Source organism: Lepidochelys olivacea (assembly GCF_965140295.1).
Source record: "Lepidochelys olivacea isolate rLepOli2 genome assembly, chromosome: 1".
Lineage (NCBI taxonomy): Eukaryota > Metazoa > Chordata > Testudines > Cheloniidae > Lepidochelys > Lepidochelys olivacea.
The window spans coordinates 59,042,466-59,065,200 of record NC_140411.1 but is presented as its reverse complement, the minus strand read 5'-3'; the positions used below and the strand labels follow the sequence as shown (position 1 = coordinate 59,065,200).

Genomic DNA, 22,735 nt, shown 5'->3' with positions numbered 1-22,735 from the left:
GATTCTGGGCCCGGCAAACAAGCACAGACTGGTGGGACCACATAGTGTTGCAGGTATGGGATGATTCACAGTGGCTGAGAAACTTTCACATGTGTAAGGCCACTTTCCTGGAACTCTGAGAGTTGCTTTCCCCCACCCTGAAGCGCAGGAATACCAAGATGTGAGCTGTCCTGACAGTTGAGAAGAGAGTGGCGATAGCCCTGTGGAAGCTTGCTACGCCTGACTGCTACCGGTCAGTCGGGAATCAATTTGGAGTGCGCAAAGCAGCCCCCTCAGTAGATGTGATCCAAGTAGCCAGTACAATCATTGACGTTCTGTTATCAAGGGTAGTGACTCTGGGAAATGTGCAGGTCATACTGGATGCCTTTGCTGCAATGGGTTTCCCTAACTGTGGTGGGGCGATAGACGGAACACATATCCCTATCTTGGCACCACACCACCTTGCTGACAGGTATGTAAACTGCAAGGGGTACCTCTCAATGGTGCTGCAAGCAATGGTGGATCCCAAGGGATGTTTCACCGACATCAGCGAGGGATGGCTGGGAAAGGTGCAGGACGCTTGCATCTTTAGGAACTCCTGGTTGTTCGAGCAGCTGCAAGAAGGGACTTACTTCCCAGACCAGAAAATTACTGTTCGGGATGTCGAAATGCCAATAGTTATACTTGGGGACCCAGCCTACCCCTTGCTCCCATGGCTCATGAAGCTGTAACACAGGCAGCCTGGACAGTAGTAAGGAGCAGTTCAACTGTAGGCTGAGCAAGTGCAGAATGGTGGTAGAATGTGCCTTTGGAGGTTTAAAAGCTCGCAGGTGCTGTTTGCTGACTAGGTCAGACCTCAGGACAACCAACATTCCCATTATTATTGCTACTTGCTGTGTGCGCCATAGTATCTGTGAGAGTAAGGGGAGACATTTATGGCAGGGTGGGAGATTGAGGCAAATTGCCTGACATCTGATTTTGAGCAGCCAGACACCAGGGCAATTAGAAGAGCACAGCAAGGCGCGCTGCGCATCAGAGAGGCTTTGAAAAACAGTTTCATGACTGGCCAGGCTTCGGTGCGACAGTTGCGTTTATTTCTCCTTGATGCAAACCCGCTCCCTTTGTTGATTTTAAATTCCCTGTAAGCCAACCACCCTCCCTCCTTCGAAAAAGTAATGGTTTTGAAACCATGCATTCTTTCTTTATTAATTAAAAAAAAAGGGAGATAACTGACAAGGTAGCCTGGGTGGGGTGGGGGGGAAGGACAAGGCCACACTGCTCATTGTAGCCACACTACAAATCAAACTGTTTGAATGACAGCCTTCTGTTGCTTAGGTCATCCTCTGGAGTGGAGTGGCTAGATGCCTGCAGCCTCCCCTCCACGTTCTTGGGCATCTGGGTGAGGAGGATATGGAACTTGGGGAGGAGGTCAAGCGGTTGTACAATGGATGTAGCGGGGGTCTGTGCTCTTGTTGACTTTCCTGCAGTTGCATCAGATGCTTCATCATGTCTGTTTGCGCCCCCATTAGCCTTAGCATTGCCTCCTGCCTCTGCTCTTCGTGCTCCTGCCTCTGGTCTTCATACTCACTTAATGCTTTCCTAACCTCTAACAGTGAATGCCTCCATGCATTCAGCTATGCCCTATCAGTGTGGGAGGACTGCATGAGCTCGGAAAACGTGTCATCGCGAGTGAGTTTTTTCACCTTCTAATCTGTGATAACCTCAGGGATGGAGATGATATAGGGGGAGCCTAGAAACATTTGCACCTGTGGGGGGGGGGGAATGGGAGATAAAAAGGGAGAGTAAAATTTAAGATGACACGTTTCTGAAAACAAAAGGGAGACTCTTTCACAGTGAATCAAGCAATTCACAGCAGACAGCACATGTGCTTTAGGTACAAGATTGCATTCTGCCTTTTATATTGAGCGCCTGCCGGTATGGTGACACATCACACACAGCTGGGCAACAGAATTCGGTTTCCATGCAGCCATGGTAAGGCAAAGGGTACGCGGGGTTGGCTTCTTATGCATGACATGTGGGAATGGTTTCAAAGAGCAGCACCATCCTTTCCCATAGCAAGCAATGGGTTGGGTTTCACATGAAAACTGCAGCCCCTCCTTTTACAGGTGGATGTGCAGCACACACCTCCCCCCACCCCACCACGTGGCTATTCTCCGGGATGATCCCTTTTAGCCAAGCACAAACAGCCCAGCATGAATGGTGTCCTTTTACTGTTCCCTTACAAAAATTCCCCTATTTCAACCGGGTGACCATGAATGATATCACTCTCCTGAGGCTACACAGAAAGATACAGACCGAATGTTGCTTGAATGTGACCAAAACCCAGGACCATTCGCTGCCATGCTTTGTGCTGCAGTGATTCCAGAATACTTTCAGAGTACCTCCAGGAGAGTTTCATGGAGATGTCCCTGGAGGATTCCCGCTCCATCCCCAGACACGTGAACAGACTTTTCCAGTAGTTGTACTGGCCGCAAATGCATCCCAATTCTTCAGGGAAAATCAAACATTAAACACTATTGCTTTTAAACCCTGTACTGTAGTTACAAATGTGCACTCACCAGAACTGCCTTCTCCAGCTTCAGGGTCGGGGATCCCACCTTCGGAGGGTATTGGCTCCAGGGTGATGAAAATGTCTTGGCTGCCGGGGAGAATGGATTCACCGGTTGCCTGCTGTGCATTCTCCTCCTTCTCATCCACAAAATCCTCTTCCCTGTTGCATGAGACTCCCCCCTTGCAGGTGTCCACGGACAGTGGTAGGTCCCCTCCTAGAATGGCATGCAGCTGATCATAGAAGCAGCATGTATGGGACTCTGACCCGGAGCGACCATTTGCCTCCTTTGTCTTTTCGTAGGCTTGCCTCAGCTCCTTAACTTTCACACGGCACTGCTGTGTGTCCCTGTTATAGCCTCTCTCCAACATGCCCTGTGAGATTTTGGCAAATATATTTGCATTTCTTCTTTTTGATTGGAGTTCTGCCTGCACAGATGCTTCTCCTCATACAGCAATCAGATCCAGTGTCTCCCTTTCAGTCCATGCTGGAGCTTGTTTGTGATTCTGGGGGGACTGCATGGTCACCTGTGCTGCTGAGTTCGCTGACCAAACAGGAAATGAAATTCAAAAGTTCCCAGGGCTTTTCCTGTGTACCTGGCTAGCGCATTGGCGTTCAAAGTGTTGTCCAGAGCGGTCACAATGGAGCACGCTGCGATAGCTCCCAGAGGCCAATACCGTCAATTTGCGTCCACACTACCCCAAATTCAACCCAGCAAGGTCGATTTTAGCACTACTCCCCTCGTCAGGGAGGTGTACAGAAGTCGATTTTAAGAGCCCTTGAAGTCGACGGAATGGAGTTGGTTGTGTTTATTAATGTGCATTAATTTTAAAATTGACCTAATGTGGCTAAATTTGATCTAACCTCAAAGTGTACACCAGGCCTTAGGGTTCTGTGTGGGTGTAGTAGCCTGTCTGCATGCAAGAAATTGCAGTGATCAAGGCCTTAAAATCTGAAGCTGCTTGGTGCTCCAAGCCCACAGATCCCCATGGATAAGGCAATGAGTACCATGTATGACTGGATTGTATAATTGCCAATATTTTAAAATGAATCTATGAAAAAAGCTTGTTCTATCTACTAACTATGGCTAAGCAGCGTGGTGTGTAAGGACCAAACTCAGAGCAGTAATATGAAGTAAGAAACATTGTGAATGACTTTAAAATGATTCATCCCATATATATATTTTTAAGGGATTATATGTGACACATGGCTAATTTTAAACAGTTATACAAAATGCCTTGGGATGTCAGGATGAAGGACATCAAAGAAATAGAAATCTGGATTAAATTAAAGACTCTGGACTGACTCTATCCCTGGTGTAAATCCAGTCACAATCAGACCAGGGATGAATTTAGTCCTCTCTATCTTACAGTAAAGAAAGCAGTCTACTAGCAAGAAAAACTCCATCTCTGTGTACTATACCACATCCAACAGTCTAAAGCAAGTGAGGGAGGAGTGCTGTTTTAAACCCAGCATTGTAAAGTTCCCATAGACATCAAATAATTTACCTTAAATGTAGCAAAGGCATCAGAAGCGATGTCAAACGTTGACATTTCCACATATTTGAAAAAGTCTCTGAACTGATCTGAGAAAAGGATGATTTTGGCAAGTGGCTCATGCCGGATACATTCTCTCAGCATAATTCCACAGCGTAAGGCAATATGTGGTGCTTCGTATCTAGAGTATGAAAAAGCACCAGACAAAGAGGGTTATTTTAAGCATAAATGGACAATTGCCTACCATATATAAGATGCATCTACCAACAGAAACACATACTAGAAGACCCTAATACAGAACACTAAATCCAACCTTCATGGCTTAGACCCATACTTAAGAAACATCAGCTATATAATTAAGGTTGCTAATAGCACAAAAAAAAACAGGGGGTTGGAATGAAAACTCAATTTTTTGAAATACTTACATTTCTATTGAAATTTTTATGCTTGGCCTCTGCTGAAAGGTGATTTTGGGGTGTGTTTGAAAATTTTGAACAGAATTCCTTCACCATTTTGGAATTGAGAGAGTAAACCAAATACAGTATATTCCAACCCCCTTTTTAAATAATTCTAAGACCCTTAACTTTTATAAGTAAACTATCTGCTGCCTCGTAGACCATGTTTTTCTCCTCTCCACTCTGCAATAAGACTCGACTGGAGCACTAATCTCTAACAAGCAAGAGAAGAAGAGTTTATCCATAGAGCCTCTTCAGTGTCTGTCTCTCTGCAGTTCTGATGACCTATTCTGTAGCCTGGGAGTTTGGGGAGAATTTTGTTCACCTCAGTCTCTGTGGAGCTTTGTTCAGAAGACCAGCATTTGGCCCTCTGGTTGTAACCACCGTATGGCAAAGACACTGTATTGTACAGCAGCAAGCACACTTTCCCCCACCCCCACCAGGTTTTATAAGTCATCTCTCTCTAATTCCTGTGTAACACATTGCATCTCCTTTAAGTCAAAGTGCATATTGAAATAAAGCATGCAAGGTTTCAAGAAAAAAAATGGATGTGATTTAGCCAACCAAAAAACCCCCAAAACTCCTCCCCCTACAACAAAATTTAAATTACTACACAATGAACATGCTTTAACAATGTTCATTTAGCTGAAAGTGACAGGACTCAAATGAACAGGGAGGAAACTCTGCTTCAATAGGTTGACTACAGCATATCAAAACTGCCTGTTAGCCAAAGCTTATCTACCTTATTGTTTCTCTGCACAATTACTTTCTACTGTCAGGCTTAAAAAATAAGACAGACTGCCATCTGTGCTGTGAGTGAGTGGGCCTTTCAAATTCACCACCAGCTTCCACGTTAAAAAGAATAGTAGTGTTTCCAGAGCATACTAAGACTGCATATTTTCATGTGATGACTACAATAGCTGGCCTAGTGAAAAATGAAACACTGATTCAAAAGTCAAATGAAACCCCTCTTGCCTCAAACTAAAATAAATCCCAAGCAGCTGATGACAATCAAGCATATCTCTATCATTTTGGGAGCCATTTGCACCCTAAACATATGACTCTTTATATAGTAAATGTCCACAGATGTTTTCTGTTAAGAGTTTCCTCTTCTCTACTGCATCAGGTCACATTAGTACAAACACACATTTTCAAACAGAAGGGGCAGAGTCACTTCTAGGAGTGTGGCCAGGAAATGTTTAACGGCTGGGCTGGGAACATTTTAAGAGGAATATAAATAAATTATATTTTTGCCAACACAAGACACTTCCAAAAACACAAGTATCATTGTAAGTAAATGCAGTAAAACCCTTAAGTCAAACACTTCATTATCCAGAATTTGGTATGTCACTGGGGCTACGTAAGTAAGGCAAGTTGTACTTGGCTCCTGGAATATACCTGAAAGAAGATTACCAGATATCTGGCCACAATTAGCACTTTGTCTGCACCAGCAGTTCCATTCAGAGCCCCTGTGGAATTTAACAGAGAACCAGGAGGGAAAGTAATTCATTACCAGACGCTAATACAGCATTGTTAGTGATGATTATTAGTTATTAGCTGACAATGTGCTCAATAGTGTAAAAACACAAAATGAAGATCCTACCTGCTCTGAAGAATTTAAAACCTAAAAATTAGACACTCTGAACACAGGATGCACTGGGAAACCCAGAAGAAGAAATCACTTTTTAAATATTTACAACTCATTTTTGTGGACACCGTGAAATCAGCAAGTCAAAGAGAGACTTGAATGAGAACAGAAGTCACTCAGCACAGTGGGGGCAGGATAGAAGAAAGCACAGAGATAAGGGTGGAAGGAGGAGACAAATAGGGCATCAAGACTGGAGGGCACAAAGAGAGACTTCTTGACAAATTGCCACATGCCCCTCAGCTTCTTAGGCCTGATCCTACACCACTGAAGTCAATGAGAGTTTTGCTATCGACTTTAATGAGCACAGGATCAAGCCTTTAGTGATGCTGTAATAGTACAGATATTATCCCTATTCAGAAAGGAAGCAGCAATGGAGTACAGCACAGAAACACAACCTGGCAAGGCAGCCCATAGAGATTTTGAACTCTGATTTCTTTCATGTACAGAATGCCATCCTAGCGGCTGAACTGAAATCTGCTGTAATTTTCTCTGGTACAAAGTTATACATTATTTTACATCACAGGGGACTGAATTCATCCTTGGTCTAACACCACTGAATGCAATGGATCCCGATGGACATCAGGGATTAATTTGGCCCAAGGACATTTGCTCATTTATAAACCAAAAGCTACATTCCTTTGAAGTCCTATTTGCACTCCGCAAATCATACTGAGCCTCCATAAAGGGAAAATACAAGATCATTAAAGTTAGTCCCCTTGGCAGCAAGTAAGTCAATTGTCCTATTATTTTTATATTACACACACACACACACACACACACACCGACCAACCGTTTGCAGAATCTTTTTGTGACGCTGACAATATGGCAGTGCCACTGCAGTATTACACAGGAAATACTGGGAAGAAAATCTTTATTCAGGAATCTTCCCACTTAACAACAGAGCTCACATTATGCAGTGAAAAAAAGTGACCTTTTGTTGTTGCTGCTGCTGGGAACTGACGGTCAGGTGGCAATGGAAATTTTTCATTCAATACTATGCAAACAATGACTTGCCTTCCTGATAGTTCTGTGCTGTTTTTTCCTACGATTGTGTGTAAAAGATACATTTTATTTAATAAATAAATCAGTGAGGATGTATGTCAGAGAGAGCATGCTATAATTTTATAACAGAGATGGCCAAATTCAGGGAGATAATAGGGAGAGAATACTTGTGGAATTACTTTGGGTTTCTTTCAGTTTTCCTTCCTTTTTAAAATTAATTTTGTAATGAAATATTATATTATATTCATAAGAAAATACATAATCAATAAAGAAATGACAGGGCTAAGTTAAGCACATAGACCCAATCTTGCAATTCATGGCACATGAGCACAGAAGACTGTTCATGTGCAACAAATTGCAGGCTTGGGGCCCTACCCCTACGTTAGGTACTTACTATACATTGTGGAATCTGGAACTCAACCCCGAAGTTGGATCCATGCCGATAGGTGCCCCTGTGTTCGCTCAAATGTATTACAGGCTCAAGGCACCTTATTAAGATCCCTTGTATAAAAAAGTTCTATCAACCAAGAGAGCACAAAAAGATCTATAAAGAAACAAAAAGCTGTGTTCAGGTCAAAGGCAGATACATGGCATGGTTTCCTATCTCCATGGGAGTTCAGCAAGGCTGCATTCTGTCACCATCTTTGTTCAATACTGCTATTGACTGGTTGATAGATAATCTTCAGGAGGCAGCCATCGGTGGCACTGAACTGAACACCATTCTGCTTCAAGTTTTTGAATACACCAATAACATTGTCTTGTTGGCTCAGTGGGGTGAATTGCAGCAACTGACGGCCAATCTGGTCGGGAAAAAAAGCAGTGCATGTTGATCTGGTAATTAATCTGGATAAAACTAAGCCCCTGGCCATTGCCATCAAGCAGCCCCCAGATCCAGATTACAACCAGCTCAGTAAAAATCTATCCAGGTAGCAACTGTCAAATACTTGGGCAGTGTCAGACAGCACTGGAGAATGCTCAAAAGATGTAGATGCTTGGACAGGTGCTGGAGCATCCATGGAGAAAAATTAGCAGGTGCTTAGCACCCAGTGGCAGCCAAGTTCCCCCTACTCCACTCCCGCCCGTGGTCCCCGCCGATCAACTCCCCCCCCTCCCAGCACCTCTTGCACGCCGTGGCTTGCACGGTCAGGGGAGGGGGCGGAAAGAGGGGGGAAGAGGCAGGCGGGGTGAGGCCTTGGGGGAAGAGGTGGAATGGGGGCATGACCAGGTGTGGAGTGGGGGCAGGAAGAGGCGGGGTAGACTGGGGTTGGGGCCTGGGGCTGAGTGGGGGGTTGAGCACCCCGGGGGAAGATTAGAAGCCAGCACCTGTGGATGCTTGTATGGCAGCAGCTGCTGCCACATTTCATGCCTTTCAGCAGCCTCTGAGGGGACGTTGTGACATCAAGCTTGCTATGAAGCTGTGGATCTATGGATCCATGGTTATATCAACTCCATCGTATGGACGTGGTGCTGAGGAAGGCTGAAGAACATAAGATTGATGTTTTCAACGGTCATCATCTTTGTCAGTTGTTCCATATCAAGTGGCAGGACAAGATCACAAATGAGGATCTTCAAAGCTAATAAACCCAGCAGCCACCTCCAACAGCAATGGTTCCGTTTCAGCTGCATTCTTGGTATGGATATGTTATAAGAATTGAAGACCAATGAATTCCAAAGCATGTATACTAAGGAATGTCACAACATGGCCAGTGATCACATAGGTGCCACAAACTTCAGTGGTGCAAGATGACTGCTAGTGAGGGCCATAAGCTGAATGTGCAGCTAGACAACATTAAGCACTTTGACAGAGATCAATTCAGGTGGTGCTTGATTTACAAGGATGCCATGTACCTTTGGGATTTGCCACAATGATGATGAGTATATAAAAGTTACAGCATTCAGCAGCAATTCCCAAATATTGCTGTAATTTTGTAAAAGTGAGAGTTTTGAACCACTCCAGTAGAATTTTTTAGTTCTTTCTTATAAGGTTCTCCAGGACCGGCATACATTAATATTTTGGCACAGTTAATAGTGCTATTCCCATTGATGCTACAATATACATTATAAGCTTCCATATTATCTTTTTTTTTCCCCCCAATTTATTTCCATAGAGTCCAAAGACTACTTGGGACACAATCCAAAAATATTTTACAGAATTGCGCCACATCGTATAAAACCAGGAAATGTGCCAAAGAAAATGGGAGGGGAAAGGAGAGAAGAATCCAAAGAAGAAAGCTAGCAAAAAGGGGTGAAAAAAATGGTTAAAAAAACTGACTTAAATATTAGACAAATATTTATTTTTCACTTAACAGAAAATTTTATGAAATTTTTACCTAAGCAATGATTAAAGGAACTATTATCACTGTCATGTGACAAAGGCAAAAGGGTCACAGAGAGTTGCTTTCCTCTAACTCTGAACAAGAAACTTAATCAGCATGAGAAAAACATTATTTCTTCAGCTATTCTGCCCCTCTCTACTTCACTGTCAAGTTTCTGCATGGAACCTTGCCTAGCCTCTCCTACCTGGATTCCTGATAGAAATTTAAAGGAACAGCGTACATATCTTCATAGCCATTTGAAGTTGGGCTGCAAAACGGTAGATTGAAGAAATCCTTAGTTCCAGAAGCTGTTTGCAGACAACTGTTACTGATGCTATATCTACACTTAAAAACACTGCTGCAGCTGTGTTGCTATAGCACTTCAGTGTAGACATTCACTACAGCTACAGGCGGGGTTCACTTATTGCGGTAATTAATACATCTCCCTGAGAGGAGGTAGCTAAGTTGATGGAAGAATACTCCCATTAACTTAGTGCTGTTTACACCAGTGGTTAGGTCAGCATAGCTATGTCTCTTGAGACGTACCTATGCCAACGTACCTTTTCAGTGTAGACCAGCCTGAAGTATTTGGGATTGGGGAGCAGCAGAGAGGGTCTTCAAATGCCCCTTTCTGTAGGATTTGACCCATGCAGATGCACGCTGAGCACAAACAACATTTGTAGGAGATACTCACTTTCTCACTGCCTATATTCTCCTGTGGAGACCTGCCAGAAAAGTCATATCTACAGCCAGCAGAGAACAGCAGAAATCCCTTACACAAATCTCTGCAGACTAGTCTCAATGCAACAAAAATGTGGCTTTTCATTTGAGCAATGTGTTCACAGGCAGGGTACTTCAGGATCTGACCACATAAACAATAGGCAGTACTTTGAATGTATCAAAATGAAGGAACTATATAAGTGAGCTGTAAAGTATTTCCTGTGGGAATTTTGTTTTACTTATGATCAACCAACTCACTTCGTAGTTGATGCCCAAAATCTGTATGATTTTTGCACACCTTCTTTTGTATATGCAGTCATTACAACAGGACATGAAAGTCACATGCAAATGCCAAATTTGTGCAGACAAATGCATTATTGATACAAGTGAATGGACCTCATGCCTTGCTTTATGAAAATTTGCTATATATATTTTAATACTATTAAATTTAACAAAATGCCAATATTTTAGAGAGAAACAAATTGGCATAATCATAAAGACTAGTTTTCTGAAATATAGTATTCACCCAATACATAATCTGTAGCTTGACATTAATTAATTAATTAAAATTCAGCAACAACAAAAATCCACATAGCTGGCTGGCTGTCATCCTTTTGAGAAATCTGCTGCCTCAGTGACTCAGATTAACAGATATAAAATAAATCTGAGTTTCAAGGTTAAAGTGAAAGTTAAACTATTAAATCCAGTTATATGTTAAGACCAATGAGTGGCCCAGTTTCTGTATTTATCACCCCATCATTTTATCAAAATAGTGGGCCCAATCCTGCTCCCGTTGTAGTCAACCAGAATTTTGCCACCAATTTCAACGGGAGCAGACTCCTAATCTGGAAAAAAAAAATCCCCACTAGTAATACAGTCAAAGTCCAATTCTTTTTTTTTTTTTTTAAATCATTACCAGAGCTGTGAGCATGTTGCCAGCTCTTGCGATTTCACTGTGAGTCTTAGAATATTTGGGATTTTTCTTAAAGTTCCAGCTCATGGAGCGATGTTATATCAAAATCCCAAGTGCATTTTTGTAAACAGCAAGTGGCTATCCATGGTTGCAGAGAAAAGCTTGAAAATTAAAACCCTAAAGGCTCAAAAAAGGTAATTAAAAAAATACATTTGGGGGTCTTTAAATCTCAATTTTGGGAGCCCATCTCGTGATTTTTAAATGCCTGGGTTTAACAGTACTGCTATTACATGGTTAACCAAGAGATTATACTGGTTATATTTATTAACTGACCAATATAACATTTTATTTTTACACAAAGTAACTTTCATCCAAAACAATCCTAAAGCTCTTTATAAACAATGGCCTATATTCACCCTCCCCCAGGAAAAAAAATGAAAGGGTAAATCAGAAAATAGCAGCTTTCAAACCATGGAAAAGGTAAGATTCGCAACATAAGGGCGGGGAGATTTGTGGCCAAGGAGAGAGAAAAGAAGCCTCAGAGAAGTTTGGTCCCACTCTCACACATTCACATGCATCAATGCAGTTAACATCCCCTCTGCGCTGCTGCCTAGTCCCCTTTCATGGCAGCATAGCTCACCTTGGAGGCCAGTGAGCTGAGCACTAAATCCTTCTGTGAGACAGAAAGCAGAGCGAGAATTAATGCTGAAAAGAGCAGCATTAACTTCTACATTGATCTGCACTTGGAAATCTGCTGGTTGTTGAGGGGAACATGTTCCCTGATTCCATCCCCCTCTCTGATGCAAGTCCAAAACTCACAGAGCCCCAACCATGCAAAGTTCACAAGGAGGAACTTCCAGGTGGTCACGAAGGGTTGTAGAGTATGCCTTTCAGACACCGCTACCTTTCATGTAGTCTTTTGTTTCTCTACACAACACGCAATAGTCCAGAATTTGGCCAATCATCATAGAAATCATTTTGCTCACTACCAAAATGCAGCAAGCTGTGAAGGGAACTCAGCAGTTGTGTAGCTGCATCCATCGATCCTACACAACAGTTTAGGGCAGGAATGGAAGAGAGTATCATATGGAAAACAGAGGTGGAAAGCAGTCAGAATGTAATTACGCCAATATGGAGTTTGGCCAAGAAATCATGGCCAAATAAATAATGCAGGTACTGAAATGTGTACAAGTGTTCACTTAAGTAGTAGCAAGTCAACAGAAGCCAAGAAATCGGAAATTAAGGCTGAAATTTCATCCACCTTTTTTTCCCCCCCCTCCACACACCATGGTATAAGGTAGATCAAACACAATACAAGCATGCTCCAGACAATCCTGCTTAATGGAAATCAAACTCCAATTAAAATGAACACCCACCCTTTTAGAAGCATAAATAGGATATGTGGATGGGCACTAATGTATTCCACAGTAGGGCTTCGGGTGCCAATTTGTCTTCTCAAGATGTTGTTAAATATCTGGGACACATCCTTTTTGCCCTGTTAAAGAAATAAAACATAGTTGCAAGTGTGAAAACATGCAAGAATTTGATTATTCATTAGAGTCTTTATTTACAATAGGAAAAGAGACCAAAACAGAACAAGCCAACACTAGTTTGCTCTAGCTGTCTTTTGCTGTTGACCCCCCCCAAATATCTTATTCCTCAGAAGATGGGTGCATCTTCAATGGCGCAACAGGATCCTTTAGTTCCCCCATCTATTTGTTCTGGACAATATCAATTCCACCATTTGCATTTTTCTTTTGCCAAAAGTGCAGACAAAAAACAAATCCTTTATTCTATTAATTAGCAAACATGTCTCCCCAGTGATGCACAACTGCTCCTTTAGCCCCCAGATTTTGAGTCCTCACAGCAGCACTCAAACTGAGCTCCCAATGGGGCAGTGCAACACATGGTTTGACCCACTTGGTCAGACTAGACCTTTTTCCTTTTTTTACTATCAAAAGGATAGCTCAAACTTAGCTAACTCTTACTCTTAAAAAAACCTATTTTTAGAGCTTAATTCCAACCCCTAGGATACAGCAACGTGCCTGGTGTACTGAAGGACAGGACTAGCATTTCTCCGATACTCTTTATGTTTACCTTAAGTAAACGACAATAACATTTGTCTATCTGCTATGGTTTTTTGTTGTTGTTGACTCTACTTTATTCCCTCAAAACTGGATGAGATTGGTCCATAACTTCGCTGAAGCCCCGAGGAACCCTCCCATTTTCTCCTGCTATTACTCCCCATATACACACGTCTTCTGAATCTTGTACTGCATTAGTCATCATCGCTCCAGTTAAAGACTTCTGAGAAGGCCCGTGTGAGCCATTCTATAATCACCCAGAGAGGTTGCTGTTGCAAAAGTGGAGAGAGCCACATTAAAGGTCTTGTAGCGGATAAATATTGGGTCATAATGGACAATGCAAACCATAGGAAAGTGTTATTTATAATCTGTATAATATTCATAGATGCATTACAAGAAGACAAACACATTCCTTGGCTGGGAAATTAATGAAGGTCTCAAGGCAAAGGGCAGATAGTTTCACATAGAGGAGAATTTTCCTAGCTTCATCCTTGCAAATAAAACCACTCTTGAGAAGGGCTGAATATTCTGCCTTCCTAGTTGTTCCAGCCCAGCTGGCCTGGAGACTAAGAGACTAAGAAAGGGAATCAAATCAATAGGATGGCCCATCTGCTGCTGTTTGAGATATTGACGACACTTGGACATTCCTGTAATTAAGCCAGCTTCTTTTTTAAAATGTTCCCTTTTAAACTGTAACACTCTCCACATAAATCTGGAGTACTGCACAATTTAAATCAGTAAGTCATGAGACGTGTTCCCAGGAGTTCCAAAAGTTAGTACACAACGAAAATAATCCAGAAAAGAAGAGCTGTTGAAAAGGGGAGACAACACTGGCCAGAAATTTAAATGATCCTAGCTGCATAAGCACAGGATTTGAGGAGAGATTTCTCAGACCTTTGGGACTGCCTCTTGAGTGTCTGGACTTCCAGCAACATCATGCCAGCGGGTACAGACATGAAAGGAACACTGAATAGACTAAAGAAAAGAGATGAGGCTTGTCCCAAAGAGGACAGATCCTGAGCCCCACCACATCCAGATTCCTGCTAAGTGGAGGATATTATTTTCTTGATGTATTATGTTCAAATGTTAGACAGAAACCCAGGTACGTTGATGGTAGTGGGGGAGGTCTTCTGAAAGAAAAACCTCATACTTTTAAATTTCCCATTGTAGGTAGGTAAGTGCCCAAACAAAAAGGCCTTATACAAAGTCCTGAAGTCAGCCTCAGAGGGACTCTGGAAGACTCATTGAGCGAAGAATTTTCATAGAATAGGGGGCCCTGAACAGACAAAGACCTTGCACTATCCAGTCTGAACTTCAGGAAAGTCAGCAATCACAACTGCTTTACGGGCTCACAGCAGAGGATTAATCAATCAGGTTCCTCAGGTCTAAATCATTAAGGGCTTTACAAATATCAGCCACATAGCTCACCATACTCTCATTTTAAATTTTGGAATCACCACCATCTCTGGCCACGAAAGTAGGAGGAGTGCCAAAAACATTATATTAAGTTTTAAACACTAAGTGTACTACAATTATGTGTTTTAAAATGGCACATCTCCTAGAGGCTAAAGGCAGGCACCCATCAAAAATGTATGCAAGAATTAGGTGATTTTGCAATGCTTCCTTTATGTGGAATTTGCAATGTAAATTCTCTTTACAATGAAAAATGAAAGGTACAATAGAGGCAGAGTAGAGGAGGGACAAAACTGAAGCCAAAGCACAGCGACTAGATATGAGCAAGGGACAATAAACTCATCATGTGGATAATAATTTACCAGATTCCTATGCCATAAAACAACTCAAGCCAATATGATATTTTAAAGGAATCGCAGACAAGAAAATGAATGTAGGATCTCTGTAATGCAACAGTTTTATGTTATCACTTGTCCTCTGCTACTGGCTATTTCTCACCCCCTTTATTAGCCAACTAATAGAGCTTTTTGTAGCTATTGGCCCAAGTTATAAAGTTCAGATCTGAATTCGAATGAGAACTCCCCAAAGATCAGTAGTGTTTGGGTTCATGATTCCTGCTCAGGGCCATCTCCACTGTTTTATAAGAAAAGGAGTACTTGTGGCACCTTAGAAATTAACAAATTTATTTGAGCATAAGCTTTCGTGAGCTACAACTCACTTCATCGGATGCATCATGAAAGCTTATGCTCAAATAAATTTGTTAGTCTCTAAGGTGCCACAAGTACTCCTTTTCTTTTTGCGAATACAGACTAACACGGCTGCTACTCTGAAACCTGTTTTATAAGAGCATCAATCCTCAAAAAAAAAAAAAACCCAGATTTTAACATGATTTATAACGGTACAAATGGGGATTAAACACAAAAAACACATTTGCATGCTAACAAGTAATGAATTGCACAGACACTCAATCAGTTATACGTGGGTAACAATTGGAAGACAGCAAAATAAGGCTCAAATGTGGTTAGGAAAGTTTAGAAACTCAAAAAATTATGGAAACCTGAAGACACAGTGGGCATATACGGTTACTAAACTCCTTTTCAATTACATTTTACTGATGCGTTATAGACAAATCAAGCAGATGAAATGTAACAATAACGCCTGTGGCAAAGCAGAGAGTTTTGCTGTGTGATTATATAACTTTGTCATGGATGAGGCTAATTTCACAAGTGAAGTATTTAGAGTTCTGTTCACAAGTAATAATAAATACCACATAGTTGCTGGTGCATAGTAGACACATCAGACAGTCCTGGCTTGGAAGACTGTACTCTGGAGAAATAAGCCAAGGAATATTTCCCATTTGATATAAACTATACAGAATGCCACGCTTTTGAAGTAGTAGTTATCCCATGATTTGAGAAGTTGTATGCTGATGGTGTCTTATTTTTTTTTACAGTTTGTAAACTACTGAATTATTTTTCTGATTTTAAAGAAAACATTTAGCAACTGACACATTTAGCAACTGCAAGAGAAATAACTTAAGAAATTCTATGATCAAAAAAACCTCTATCAGTTCAAAAATAGAGGGAGAGGAAGGAACTTGTGTTGACAATGGAATTTTTATATTAAAAAGTAAATGAAAATAATCTATCCCTAGAACATAAATCTCCCAAGGCCATGCCATTTAATACTGCAAAATGAACATTAAGTCTCACTGAAATGCCATGAGAGGGAGCATATTTTTCATATTTTCCAGTGAAATACCACAAGTACTTTTTTCTTACAGCATTCAGCGAAAGCCATCGTTACAGCTCTAAAGGACTTCAAGTTTCACACAGAGGAAAATGTTCCTCCTCTTGATTCATTTTCAAAGGAGGCGGAAAGTAACAGCACAACAAATGGTTCTTTCCATTAAATGGGGCACAGGAACTCACACAAAAGGCGACTCCCATAGGATTGCACAGAGTCACCCCGGGAAACAAGATAAAAGGATGATGCTCCCTGGAAACTGGTTTTAATTTCTGAGGCTCCCCATACAACAAATTCAGTTAGTGCCCCTACTTCAAACTGTGCCTAATGGGAAGCATTGTGTCAGCATCCTGTAGGACTGGAAGTACGGAATTCCTGAGTTCTAACCCTGCACCAACATGCTGAATTATTTGTGATGATTCATCAGAGCAAGTGGGAACACAGGAATTTCCATATGGGATCTGAACAGTAGCCTTTCTAGTCCAGGATCTTGTCTTTGACAGCATCTTCATAGGTAGTGCAAGAAATGCTATAGTGAAGTTCTAGAATAACCTCCCTACAGGGAAGCTTCTTCCCAACCTGCATTAGTCAGAGATTGATTACGAGGGTTTATATCCATCCTAAATTATTTTTAATAAATTTCTAATGTAAATGGAGATATTCTCATTGTCCATATGAATGTCTAATCCTTTTCTAAATTATTCGCAGTTCTTTGCCTTAATGTTATACTACCGTGGCAATGAATTTCCAAGGCTAATTACGAGTTGCGTATTCTCTTATTTTACCAATATTCAGTTTGCTGCCTTGCCATTTTATTTAATGTCCCCTTATTCTTTTACTCTGAGAAATGAAAACAGGATTGATCCAATCTATCAAGCCATTCATTATTTTGTATACCTTTATCAACTAAGCTGTCTCAATCCCTTCAGTCTCTTTTCATAAAGAAATGTTTCTATGGCTCTGGTTATTTTCATTCTGTATCTTTTCAGAGATAGTGTGACCAAGAATTTAACCCGCTCAGGGTGAGGGTACACCACTGAAGTAGATAACAGCATTATAATATTTTCAATAGTATTTTGCATCCCATTGCCTTATGCATCTGAACAGTCCATCCCTTGGTTATTCTGACACTCTATAGACTTCTGCCGGGAAAGAATCTAATGCATCATGTGTAATTAAGACAGAGAGGGCACCTGTGTATCAGCATATTGATCACTACACAACAACAAAGGAATATTCTGTTGAAAAAAGCCCCCATCTTTCAGCAAGTCTAAAAGTTTATAGTGAAAGTGAGTGTTGGGAAGACCTAGCTACACAAATCAGTTAAACTTTAGGAAACTACAACTAAGCTAAATGACACTATCAGGATCAAAAGATGGAATTCTTCCTTTCAGAGAACTAATATTGACCTACCTCAAAATCTATCAGCTGCAAGTTGGCTATAAGTGTCACTAGCAGGCCACTGTTGTATAATTCTTGTGCCAGCTGAGCCACTGTTTCCGTAGGTGGCTCCTTGTCACTAGTACCACACAGAATTTCCTTCATTGCTTGCAGTGATTTTGACACTTCTTCTGATGCCTGGTAATCAAACAGGACATTAACAGTTAAAGAATGAACAAACCACAGTGTAAATAAAATTGGTAAAGAAAAACTGTTCAAACAAAGCTTCAAACAGATTCCAGTACAAAAAAAATGGTTAATGTTATTAAATGGTTTACTAGATTTTTTGCATAAACTGGGGCTGGACATTCACGCTGGATCCTGCAGCCCTTATTCAGGCAAAACCATGGACTAATTCAGCTGCTGGTGAACTTAAATGCAACATACCATATATTCATATGTGTAATACGTATAAAATGGGGTAAAGGTGTAAGATACACTTCTCTGTGGTAGCAAGGCCCCTTTACATTTCAGGAGGCATCCACTCCAAATGAAGGCAGGGGATGTTTCAGCTGCCACCCTCCGTCCAGTTTCCAGCAAAGGACTCCACAAGAACTTCGCAAGTGGAAGGTGTGGAGGACACACTGAATCAGCACACTTCCCAGCTGCCTTGGATATATTCCTTTTCCGTCCAAAGCCCCCTACTTTTGGGGCTGCACTGGCCCCACTACAGTTGGCCAAGTAACTCCTTACAGACAGTGTCAGGTTTGCATCACTGCAACCTATTCTTCCCATGACATTGTTTTAGCCACTTAGACCCTAAACCAACCAGCAAGCCTGGCCCATTACCTTTAACTAGGAACTTATCGATGGAGTGTACAGATATCTAGATTGCAGGTAAACAACCTAACCTGCTTCCACTAAAACAAAACAATTGTCACTAAGCAAAACCAAAGCCAAATATCCTTCCTCCTCCACTCCTTCACAGTTTACTTTAAAACACTTTTGATGAGAACAACTTTTCAGGTGCATCAACCATAAGTGCAAGATACAAAATCTGGATGTTGCTTCAGATCCACTCCTAAACTAGAAGGTATTTGAATCCAGGGCTTTGGTTTGGCCAAGAAGAGAGACAGGAGCCATCTGTAAAGTCTGATTAAAAAACAGGTTAAGATTTTGAACATTCCAAATTTTGGTGGCTATTCGCAGAATCCAAGGCCAGAAGGGACCACTGTGATCATCTAGTCTGACCTCCTGTATAACACAGGCCATAGAACTTCCCCAAAATAATTCCTAGAGCACATCTTTTAGAAGAACATCCAGTCTTCAAATATTCAGAGCCAGACTTCTGGTCTGAGCCCATCTCTAGTTTTATTCCTGAGGGCATTCTGTGCCAAAAAAATTAAAATTCTGCGCACGATATTTTAAAATTCTGCAAATTTTATTTATTTGTCAAATAAATGTGGAGGCTCGAGCATGGCATTGGGGAGCAGAGACCACTGGCTGCTCCGCAATGAAACACCCCAACGCAACACCGCAGGGCCCTGCTCCTCCATGCCAGATGCACCAGGTGTGGGCAGGCAGGCTCAGCAAGACAGAATTCAAATGTGGAGGGGCTTCGTGAGAGGGGACATAGGTGTGGGTTGAGAGGGTTCTGTGTCGGGCAATCTGGGTGTGGGCAGCTCAGTGGGGAAATCTGAATGCATAGGGACTTGTTGCGGGGTTCTGGGTGAAACAGTAATGGGACTCTGCAAGGAGTCCAGGCGAAGGTAGCTGTGGCTCAGCAAGGAGAGGTCTGGATGTGGGGGTGATACAGCTCAGCAGGGGGATCTGGGTGTGGGGAGCTCAGTGAGGTGGGGATCCATGTGCAGCTGGTTGGGGCTTGGTAGTGTGTGGATTCAGGTGTGGGTGGCTCATTGGGGTGATTCAGGTGCAGGGGGAGTGGGGCTCATTGGAGGGGGTCTGGATACATGGGTGTTGGGCAGATGGGGGAGCAGCTCCCTGTACAAGGATCCCTCTGCAGCTGAGGAGTGATGGGTGCAGGAAGCATGGGAGCCTGGGGGGGGGGTCCCCAGTCCTGCCCTCTGCCCCATAGTGATTTACCTCTCTGCTGACTGCCCTGGGCACCCAAAACATACTGCTGGGGAGGGTCACATGACTGCTCTTGTGGCTTCCCTTTGCTTCCCTATCAGAAAGTCGTTGTTCTGTGTGGAAGCAAAGATGTCTGCGGGGGACATAAATTCTGCACATGCGCAGTAGAACAGATTTCCCCTAGGAGTATAGTTTCTACTGAATGAAAAGTCTTTCAATGTTTGAAAGAACAAGATGATAAAGCTACATAAATAATCCCCACCACACGCTGTAGAAAACCACACGATATATAGATTGTAAGCACTTCAAGGTAGAGACTTTGAGTTGGGGCTGATGTCACACCACCATTACACTTATACAACTCTATTAACTCCAATGGAATTAATCCAAGTTTACAGGAGAGAGAGACTGGAATCAGCCGCCCCTCCCCCCCCCGGATTTCATACCGAACTGGAAAGCTTCCAGCATGCACTCGCACTATATAAAACAACAAATACTATTTACGTCCTAACTGTACCAGGTTTGCAGTTGCCCTGGTTGCAGGTCAATGTGTGATGAGATTAATCTACATTCCCTTCCCAATTAAAGTTTTATTTAGCCACAATAGAAGGCTTTCTTTTCTCAAACATTTCTCAAGGTCACCATCTTTGATTAAGAGAGCTCACTCTAAAAACATGCCTATTTCTAACCATCAAAGGTTAATGGTACATCACTAGAGCTATCACACAGAGTACAAAAGGGCTTAGAAACAGGGATGTCATTTTGTGAATTGAAAATCTAAGTCTTTATGAAAGCTGTGCAAATATTTTCATATCCGAAGCAAAACCTGTACATTTTTGGCTTTTCACCAGTTCTGCTTAGCTGGGTGTGAAAATTTCTGGCATTTTGCAGTAAAACACAAAACAAAACAAAAAAAATGAATCACCACCTCGCTTTTCTCTCTAAACATAAATAGTCCTTTCTGCCAGGCAGAAAATCTCTGCAAGATTCAGACTTTAATTGTAGAGCTATAGATAGGAAAGTAAATAAATTTAAAGGAAAAACAAACAAATTAAAAAAACCTGGGAGTTACACAGCATCTTGACTCCAATTCTTTCTTCATCTGTCTCATATCCCTCCTCTCCTTCACCTCTAAACTCCTTGCACATGAGATCTACACTGATGAATTCAACATCTTTTATTCCCTCTTGGATACACTGCAATTTGGCTTTCACATACTATCCTCCAGCAAAAGGATAAGTGCTCTTATCATGGCCTAGGGTGACCAGACAGAAAGTGTGAAAAATCAGGACAGGGAGTGTGTAATAGGCGCCTATATAAGAAAAAGTTCCAAATATTGCGACTGTCCCTATAAAATAGGGACATCTGGTCACCCTACAATAGCCTATTCCTAGCCAAGTTTAAGGGCCTCTTCTCCAGACTGAAGCCTCATAATCTATGTGCAGGGAGACCCCGAAGCCTCAAATGCAGGTCCTTAATTTAAAGATCATTTCTAGCCTCTATTTTGCCACTTGTATTTAAGCTTCACAGTTCTTTATAATAGCTCCCATTGCTGAAGTACACAAGCATTTTGTTCCTTGGAGGGAATGCCACTCCAGCCTTATATGCAGAAGACATTCTGTTCCAGGAACAAAAGTATCTGAGTACATCCATATGATCCAAGAAGCAAAGGACAAGAGAAACCTACACCACCTAGTAGCTACAGACTGTGGATTTTGGAACTGTGACTTTAAATTGCTTAGCTTCCCAAACTGGAAGTCCGGGGTAGGGGTGCAGCAGATACCCATGTTCTGTGATGCAGAGACAGTTGGGGAACTGTATCACTGAACAAAGAGGTTCTCTTTCAAGCATCTTGGGCCTAAATTGATTATTAAATATCAAGATGAAATTCAATAAAGACAAGTGAAAAGTACTTCACTTAGGAAGGATAAATCAAATGTATAACTACAAAATGTGGTAGTAGTGCTGAAAAGGATCTGGTGGCTATAGTTGACCACAAACTGAATATGAGTCGTCAATGTAATGCAGCTGCACAGAAAGCTGATATGATTCTGGGGTGTATTAACAGGAGGGTTGTAAGAAAGACACAGAAGCCAATTGTGCCATTGGACACAGCGCTGGTGAGGCCCCAGCTGGAGTACTGTGTCCAGTTCTGGGGACCACAATTTAGGAAAGATGTGGACAAGTGGAAAGAGTTGAGAGGAGAGCAACAAAAATGATAAAAGGTTTTTAGAAAACCTGACCTATGAGGAAAGGTTAAAAAAAACTGGGCATGTTTGGTCTTGAGAGAAGACGACTTGGGGGGAAGGGGACACCTGATAATAGTTTTCCAATATGTGAAGGGCTGTTATAAAGAGGACGGCGATCAGTTGTTCTCCATGTCCACTTAAGCCACTAACAGGCTTAATATGCAGCAAGGGAGATTTAAGTTAGATATTAGGAAAAATTTTCTAACTGTAAGGGTAGTTAAGCTCTGGAATAGGCTTCCAAAGGAGACTATGGAGTCCCCATTATTGGAAGCTTTTAAAAACAAGTTGGACAATCGCCTGTCAGGGATGGTCTAGGTTTATTTGGTCCTGCCACAGCACAGGGGGCTGGACTCAATGACTTCTCTAAGTCCCTTCCAGCCGTACGTTTTTATGATTCTGTGTTGTATCAGAAGTAAATAGAAATGAAAGAAAATAATCTGAGTGGAAGAATGAGCAGATAAAAGCTCCATCAGACCTGAAGCTTTACAGAAATATGGAAGACATCTTGGAAGAAATGTAAACAGCCCTTAATTAATTACAATCAATGGGTGCCAGTGAAAAGGAAGACAGTCAGAAGACAACCTTATTTCTGACAACAGCAGGTTCTGATTCGTTTGATGTTTTACAGTTTTCAGTTAACTCGGACAGGTGGCTAACAATGAAACTGTATTACAA

At 41.9% G+C, this 22,735-nt stretch overlaps 1 protein-coding gene across 5 annotated transcripts in view; it reads right to left on the bottom strand.

Annotated features, from left to right (window-relative positions):
- CAB39L (calcium binding protein 39 like) overlaps nucleotides 1–22,735 on the bottom strand; it is a 105,407-nt gene that overhangs the window by 25,666 nt on the left and 57,006 nt on the right. For all 5 annotated transcript variants that reach the window (XM_084622476.1, XM_084622478.1, XM_084622479.1 and 2 more), the window contains 3 exons: nucleotides 17,754–17,918; nucleotides 12,474–12,592; nucleotides 4,057–4,225 (listed from right to left, as the gene is read on the bottom strand). In XM_084622476.1, coding sequence (XP_084478602.1) covers nucleotides 4,057–4,225; nucleotides 12,474–12,592; nucleotides 17,754–17,918 — 453 coding nt within the window. The remainder of the gene's footprint in view (nucleotides 1–4,056; nucleotides 4,226–12,473; nucleotides 12,593–17,753; nucleotides 17,919–22,735) is intronic.